Below are 8422 nucleotides of genomic sequence, written 5' to 3' on the forward strand. Positions count from 1 at the left end.
CTCTCCCAAGTGCTCAATGCTTGTGCCTAAATAGAGGCACAGCTCACTTCCTCACCCCTTCCAAGTCTCTGCTCAAATATCAACACCAAAGCCTTCCTGGACCATCTCTTTCACCTAGTACCCCCTGCCCTCCACTTTCCTTGGATCTAGGATGCTCAGCCCCATCTGACATGCTAGCTATTTCTGGGTTTGTTTCTTGTCTGCCCCTCCCTCCATTCAGATGTCAGCTCCATTCAAGCAGAGACTGGTTTGTGTTATCGCTACCACGGATGGGTGGATGGTACTTGTTAGTCTCTGATCCCTCTCCTGTCTTGCTCCACCCTACTGTTCTGCTCCTCCTGGGGCTCTTGACCTCCAACTTTCTCCACGTGCTTTGTGCCCTCAGACTTCTTTTCTGTTTTGCATCTCTAGCCCAGAGAACTGTCCCACTGAAGTCTCTCCTGACAACAATGGTAGCTTTTTCTTTCTCTCCACAGCTGCTACTTTACTCCCGTAACAAGCTCTGGCTCCCAGGCGCCTTGTGTGCCCTTGGAGCAAGCCTGGGCTCTACGCTCAGACCAACTCCACTTCCCCTGAGCTTTAACATGGGAGACAAGTAAGCCCACCTCCACAAGGCTTCGCTTTCTGGGTTTGATGGTGATGAAAGCCCCTTTCAGGCAGCAAGAGGCTGTAGAATTGATTGAGACGATTGGTGGGGCAGCAGCATGATGTCTGGCGTGGTGGAAGCACCCCCAGATGGGTGCCCTCTTCTTTCCCAAGAACCCTTTTGCTGCGAGGGGAGACACTCACAACTGAGGGGGACCAAGGCCAAGCATAAAGATGCACACAAGGTGCCAAGGGCACTCCCCAAAAAGCCTTCTCTTTCAGGTGGTATTTCTCATCTTTGTTCTGACACAAAGTGTGTTTCAAGAGCAAGTGTACATACAGGGACTTCCCTGGTGGCACAGTGATTAAGATTTCGAGCTCCCAATGCAGGAGGCCCAGGTTCAATCCCTGGTCAGGGAACTAGATCCCACATGCATGCCGAAACTAAAAGTTCACATGCCACAAGTAAGGAGCCGGCGAGGTGCAACTAAGACCTGGCACAACCAAAACAAAACACACAAAAAAACAAACAAAAAAACAAGTCTACAAAAAAGCCTTTTTGGTTACTTTCCAGGTCTCCTTGGCTAAAGAAAACAAAAGAGCTGATAAAACGAAAACTGAGGTCTGGGTGGTAGATGGAGGGATCACAAGCCCCACAATGGCTCTAAGGGAACCTGAGCACCTCAGTCAGCACCAGGGCCAGCCCTCAGCAGGTGGCCTCATGTGCTGTCTGCACAGACACTCATGCCCAGGGAGCATGGCTTATGAAGACCCTGGCTTCTCAGCCTCTAGCGAGTCCATTTACTCCACTCCCAACCAGAGCCAAGATCGACTTTGCTCCTGAGTGTTTTCTCTTTTCTTTCCACTTTATCTGCTGTGTAAATCTGATGAGCACACAAATTCTGGCAGACAAGCAGTGCCCAGCCTGAGACTACACGCCAGAGACTCTCTCTCTCTCTCTAAAGTTAATGAGTCCAATCATATAATAGCAATGGTTATGGGATAGTCTAGGCATTTTTTATTTTGGCTGCACTGCATGGCTTGTGGAATCTTGGTTCCCTGACCAGGGATTGAACCCAGGCCCGCAGCAGTGGAAGGGCAGAGTCCTAACCACTGCACCATCACGGAATTCCCACACCTTTCCCTTTTTTAAACTAGAGCTCTAAACATATTGTGCTTGTACACCTATACTTATTCAGTTTTTATGATGAAGGAAGTTCAAGCTTACAGAAAAGTTGTGAGAACAGCACAGTGGAGTTCCACGTGCTCTTTACCTAGATGCCTCCGCTACTACTAACGGACTTCGTTTGCATCATCTCTCTTCCCCTACACGCACGTTTTATTCACCCTTTGCCAAACCTCACTTGATATTATGTTTTAGACACCAAGACAAAGGTCATAACTATAGCTTCAGGTACTCTGTTCATACTCTGCCTTTGTCTTTACTTCCCGCTGCCTGGATCTGCAGTTTCTATTTGCACATGTTGTTCTATCAGTTGAGTTTTAAATGCTTTGCTCAGCACACAGCAAACTTTCAGATAGCATCAAAAGAGCTGCTTGTTCTTCTAGAACGACTTTGCTTTTCACATTCCTTTTCTTTCCTGTCCCCCAATGTCATGAGATACCTGGTACTGTATCTAACCTAATGAGAAACTCCCTATTGGTGTCAGGTCAGATCTGCAGAGAAATGCAAGAGAAAGCTGACTGACAGGGGCGGGATGTCCCTCCAAATCAAGCTCAACAATCCTTGAGCTCAGCAAGTTGGATTCCATCATGCCCTCCTCCACCCAGGTGGCAGAGAATGGGAGCAGCGTGACCCTGCCAAAGGGGGCTTTAGTGCTAGATGGGGTAAGGTGGGGCACCATCAAAGGAAAAGAAGGGCTGCCAGTTGCTGCAAGTCATCCACCCCACACTCAGTCCTCTCTAGAACACCTCTTGGACCTTTAGGAGGTGCCATGGTCTGAAAGTTTGTGGCCACCCCCCCAAATCCATGATGTTGAAAACCTAATGTCCAGGGACTTCCTAGGTGTCACAGTGGTTAAGAACCCACCTGCCAATGCAGGGGACACGGGTTCGATCCCTTGTCCAGGAAGATCCCACATGCCTCGGAGCAACTAAGCCCGTGTGCCACAACTACTAAGCCTGCACTCTAGAGCCCGAGAGCCACAACTACTGAGCCTGTGTGCAACAACTACTAAAGCCCATGCACCTAGAGCCTGTGCTCCACAACAAGAAAAGTCACTGCAATGAGAAGCCTGTGCGCCACAACAAAGAGTAGCCCCCACTCTCCGCAACTAGAGAAAGCCCATGTGCAGCAACAAAGACTCAATGCAGCCAATAAAGAAATTTATAAAAAACAAACAAACAAACAAACCACTAATGTCCAAGGTGACGGTATCAGGACATAGGGGTCTTTGGGTAGTGATTAGGTCATGAGGGCAGAACCCTCAAGAGTGCAGTTAGTGCCCTTATAAGAGAGAGATCATTTCTCCTTCCGTCACGTGAGGATACAGTGAGAAGTCTGCCACCAGGAAGAAAGCCCTCACCAGTACACGACCATGCTGGTGCCTTGATCTTAGGCTTCTAGCCTCCAGAACTGTGAGAAATAAATTTCTATTGTTTATAAGCCACCCAGTCTCTGGTGTTTTGTTATATCAGCCTGAACAGATGAAAACATAAGGCAAAGAGAGAAGAATCAAAAGGATAAACAGAGGCCATTTCAGGCCTTGTTGCCACATGGTGGCTTTTAAAATGAGTTTAAGAACCAAGTATCTGAGCAGGCCATGGGTTCCCATGCCAGCTTACCTTGGAGAGGATGAATCTATCATTGTCCGGGTTCTCTGGGTCTGTCTGTTTATACCTCATGATGTAGAAAAACAGCACGGCCGTGATCTCAGCAGCACTGCTGGATGATGTGGGGTGGCTGAAAGACACAGCGCAGGTCATTTCTCACAGGCAAGTGACTCATCAAGGACACACACAGTGTACGAGGAGGCCTTTCACCACACAAGTCTCCTCAAACCAGAAGCAGCGGTCATTTCTCCCAATCCTGGAAGAATCCAGCCAAGGGAAAGGGATTCTGGGCCACTGCCCACCCAAGCTCATACCTTTTAAGGATGCTGTAAGGCCCACTAACCTCACAACTCCTCTCCCTGTAGACAGCAAGACCTCATGGACCAGCCCCCTTCTATCAGTGGAGCACAGGCATACTTAGGGAAGTTCGCCTGGTGACTCTGTAAGCATTTGAGTGTTATTTCACTTGTTTGAATTCATCTGTGATATCATTAATCAGAAATCCAATGAAGCAGAAATAAACCCACGTGTATATGACCAACTAATTTTTTTCTTTAAGAACTTTTATTGAGATACAACTGACATATAATAAACTGCATATATTTAAAGTGTACAATTTGATATTTTTTTCTTATTTACAGTCAACTAATTTTTGATGAGGGAGCCAAGAATACTCAACCCAGAAAAAACAGTCTCTTCAACAAGTGGTACAGGGAAAAATTGGATAGTCACATGTAAAAAGATGAAACTGGACCCCTATCATATACCATTCACAGAAATTAACTGGAAACAGATTAAGACTTAAATGTAAGTTCAGAAACCATAAAACTCCTAGAAGAAAACATAGGCACTAAGCTCCTTGACCTGAGTCTTGGCGAGCATTTTTTGAATTAGACACTAAAAGCAAAAGCAAAAAAAAGCAACAAAACACACAAACAAACATCAAGTAGGACTGAATCAAACTCTTCATGGCTAAGGAAACCACCAACAAAACGTGAAAGCAACCTACTGAATGGGAGAAAGTATTTGAAAATCACATATCTGATAAGGTGTTTGTATCCAAAATACATAAAGAACTCACAGAATTCCACAACAAAACAAAAAAATCCAATTAAAAAAATTGGCAAAGGATCTGAATAGGCATTTTCCTGAAGAAGACATACACATGGCTCAACATCACTAATCATCAGGGAAATTACAAGTCAAAACCACAATGAGATATCCTCTCACACCTATCAGAATGGCTATCATCAAAAAGATAAGAGTTAACAAATGCTGGCAAAGATGTGGGGAAAAGAGAACCCTTGTGCATTGTTGGTGGGAATGCAAATTAGAGCAGCCACTATGGAAAACAATACGGAGGATCTTAAAAAAAACCCCACCATATAATCCAGCAATTCCACTACTGGGAGTATATCTGAAGGAAATGAAAACAGTATGTGGAAGAGATATCTGCACCCCTATGTTCATAGCAGCACTATTTACAATAGCCAAGCTATGGAAACAACCTAAGCGTCCACCGATAGATGGATGAATGAATAAAGGAAATGTGGTGCACATATATAATGTAATATAATTCAGCCACAAAAAAGAAATTCTGGGCTTCCTGGTAGCACAGTGGTTAAGAATCCACCTGCCAATGCAGGGGACAATAGATTCGATCCCTGGCCCCGAGAAGATCCCAGATGCCTCGGAGCAAATAAATCTGTGCACCACGACTACTGAGCCCACGCTCCACAACTACTGAAGCCAAAGAGCCTAGAGCCCGTGCTCTAGAAGACAGGCCACCACAATGAGAAGCCAGTGCAATGAAGAGTAGCCCCCGCTCACCACAATTAGAGAGAGCCCACGCACAGCAACGAAGACCCAATGCAGCCAATAAATTTAAAAAACAAAAAAAGAAAGCAGCCTGCGGGACTTCCTAGGTGGCACAGTGGGTAAGAATCCGCCTGCCAATGCAGGGGACACAGGTTCGATCCCTGCCACAGGAACATACCACATGCCGTGGAGCAACTAAGCCTGTGCACCACAACTATTGAGCCTGCGCTTTACAGCCCGTGAGCCACAACTGTTGAGCCCATGTGCCGCAACTACTGAAGCCCACGCACCTAGAGCCCGTGTTCTGCAATGAAAGGCCACCACAATGAGAAGCCCGTGCACCACAACGAAGAGTAGCCCCTACTTGCTGCAACTAGAGAAAGCCCGTGTGCAGTAACGAAGACCCAACACAGCCAATAAAATAAATAAATAATTAAAAAAAAAAAAAGAAGGCAGCCTGCCATTAATTAAGAAGGGGAGAAGGTGGCAGGGCAGAGGACAAAACCAACTCTCAAGAGCTCTGCCATGACCCAAAAGTCAGAAGAGTAACATTTTAAGCCCAGGTAATAATCTCTCCTTTCAAGTTTCACAATACAGAAAATGGAAGCTTAAACTTCTTGCCTTGGGCTTGCCTGGTAGCACAGTGGTTAAGTGGTTAAGAATCTGCCTGCCAATGCAGGGGACATGGGTTCCATCCCTGGTCTGAGAAGATCCCACATGCCGAGGAGCAACTAAGCCCATGCACCACAACTACTGAGCGTGCACTCTAGAGCTCGCGAGCCACAACTGCTGAGCCTGTGTGCTGCAACTACTGAAGCCCACGTGCCTTGAGCCTGTGCTCTGCAACGAGAGGCCACCGCAATGAGAAACCTGCACGCCGCAACGAAGAGTAGCCCTCACTCACTGCAACTAAAGAAAGCCCGCGCATAGCAACGAAGACCCAATGCAGCCAATAAACTAAAAATAAATAAATTTATTAAAAAAATAAACTCTTGCCTTTGCAAGTATCCCCTAAGTGGATGATTTGGATTTAAAAGCTGTTAGAGATCTCTTGAGAAAATGCAAACCATTATTAATTTTGAAGGTGAAAGGAGCAAAATGAAAGTGTCAAAAAAAAAAAAAAAAAACCATGCAGGTCTTAAACTCATTGACATTGCCTTTCTAATGTTATAGCACGGCCTAGAGAACAGAATTTGAAGAGAGAGATATCATGCAAACTATTTTATCTGACCAGAAGAAGATAAAGTTAGAAAGTAATAGAAGGAAAATGGTAAAATTCACACATTTGTGTGAATTAAACAACGCTCTCATAACAACCCTCCACCCCACAACTTAAACGAACAATGGGTCAAAGAAGTTGCAAGAGAATTTGCAAAATATTTAGAGACAGATGAAAACGAAAACACAAGATACCAAAATTTATGGGATGTGGCAAAAGCAGTGACAACAGGGAAGTTGACAGCTATAAAAGCTTGCGTTAAAAAAGAATGATTTCTGGGAATTTCCTGGTTGTCCAATGGTTAGGACTCCTCGCTTTCACTGCCATGGGCGCAGGTTCCATCCCTGGTTGGGGAACAAAGAGCAGGGAAGCTGCACGGTGTCGCATAAACAAACAATTTTCTTTTAAAAAGAACGATCTCAAATAAAAAAAACCCTAACTTCACAACTTAGTAACTAGAAAAGCAGAACTAAACCCAAAACTACCAGAATGGAAACTAATAAATATCACTGAAGAAATAAATAACACAAAACCTAGGAAAGCAAAACAAAAAATGAACCAGAAGTTGGTTCTTTGAAAAGATTATTAAAATTAACAAATCTTTAGAGTAAGTGAACGAGGAAATCACTAAATCAGATTTGAAATTACGGATTTCATTCCAGGAACGAAAGTAAAGATATAACCATCGATTTTACACACATAAAAAGAACTATAAAGTACTGTGAACAATTGTATACCTAAAAGAAATTTTTAGAAACAAAATCTAAGACGACTAACTCCAAAAGAAATAGAAAATCTGAATAAACCTACAACTAACAAAGATATTGAATCAGTAGTCGGAAAGCTCCGTCACAAAGAAAAACTGAACCTGATGGCCTCACTGGTGAATCCTCAACCCTCCTCCAACTCTTCCAAAAAACCTGAAGGGAACACTTTGAAAATCTCTCTGGGGCCAGAACTGCCCTTATACCAAAGGCAGATAAATACCTTCGGAGAAAACTAAGGGCTAACATCTCTTAGGAATATTGACGCAAACTTCCTCGACAAAATACCAGCAGAAGCAATAGTCCCCTTTTGCTCCATTCTTACTCGCGCATTACTTTCTTTTGGGCTTTTTTTCTCCGAGCTCCACGTCCTGGGGTCGGGAACAACCGCTTCCACGGAAAGCGCCGGGCGGCTCCCGCTCCCGCTCCCACGCGGGCCGGCCCGACCCACGCGCTCCGCCAGCCCGTCCACCCGCCCGCCTGCGTCCAGGCTCCTGTCCGTTAACAGGAGAGGCTGGAGGCCCCGAGCCGCCGCTGTCGGCCGGCCGCGGGCCAGGGATGGGTGGCTGCCTGAGCCAGTGGCCACCGGCAGCCACTGTCTGGGAGTGGCTGCCGAGCCCCGAGCGCCTGAAATAAAGCCGAGCCCACCCCACTTCCGACGGCTCCCTTCAACTCTCTCCCCGACCGTCGCCACAGGGCGGGCCGCTCCACGACCTGAGCGTCAACGAGGGCGCCTTACCCAGAGCTTGAGGCGCAGGTGGCCCTGATGGAGTTGATGCGCAGGCGACTGGCTATGTCGCGCAGCACCTGCAAGGTGTTCGCGTCAGGCGTGGCTTTGTCCGCCATCGCAGACCTCACCCCAGCATCGGCCATAGCTACGACTCCACTCGCGGCTGAGGAACAAATGGCGCGGACTGTGCTCAGCGACGCGCAACACGCCGCTCCCTCCGCGCGCCGCCCCCTTCGCGCGCCGCTCCCTCCGCGCGCCTCCCCCTCCGCGCGCCCTCCAATTCCATGGATTTTGAACATTTGTCATTCATATGTTGGACAGTATTTGAAATAATTTAATTCCCTTATATCCGTTCCAGTCCTATCAATTCAAAGAGCGCTGCCACCGCGCAGGACCAGGTTCTACTTTGGGGGTGATAAAAAAATTCTGGAACTACACGGTGTGATGATTGCGCGACTTGGTGACTGTAGTAAAGAAGGCCCGATGCACTCACAGCCTTTAAGAGAGTTATTG

At 46.5% G+C, this 8422-nt stretch overlaps 1 protein-coding gene across 2 annotated transcripts in view; it reads right to left on the minus strand.

The window, feature by feature from the left end:
- Window positions 1-8091, minus strand: part of TKTL1 (transketolase like 1) — a 29572-nt gene extending 21481 nt beyond the window's left edge. The window contains exons 1-2 of one of the 2 annotated variants that reach the window (XM_057718393.1): window positions 7919-8091; window positions 3391-3508 (exon numbers count right to left, since the gene is read on the minus strand). In XM_057718393.1, the coding sequence (XP_057574376.1) occupies window positions 3391-3508; window positions 7919-8052 (252 nt within the window). In that variant the 5' untranslated portion in view covers window positions 8053-8091. The remainder of the gene's footprint in view (window positions 1-3390; window positions 3509-7918) is intronic. The other variant, XM_057718394.1, reaches the window with a different exon arrangement.
- Window positions 8092-8422: the final 331 nt, after the last annotated feature.

The sequence above is a fragment of the Hippopotamus amphibius genome, chromosome X (genome assembly GCF_030028045.1).
Source record: "Hippopotamus amphibius kiboko isolate mHipAmp2 chromosome X, mHipAmp2.hap2, whole genome shotgun sequence".
Taxonomy (NCBI): domain Eukaryota; kingdom Metazoa; phylum Chordata; class Mammalia; order Artiodactyla; family Hippopotamidae; genus Hippopotamus; species Hippopotamus amphibius.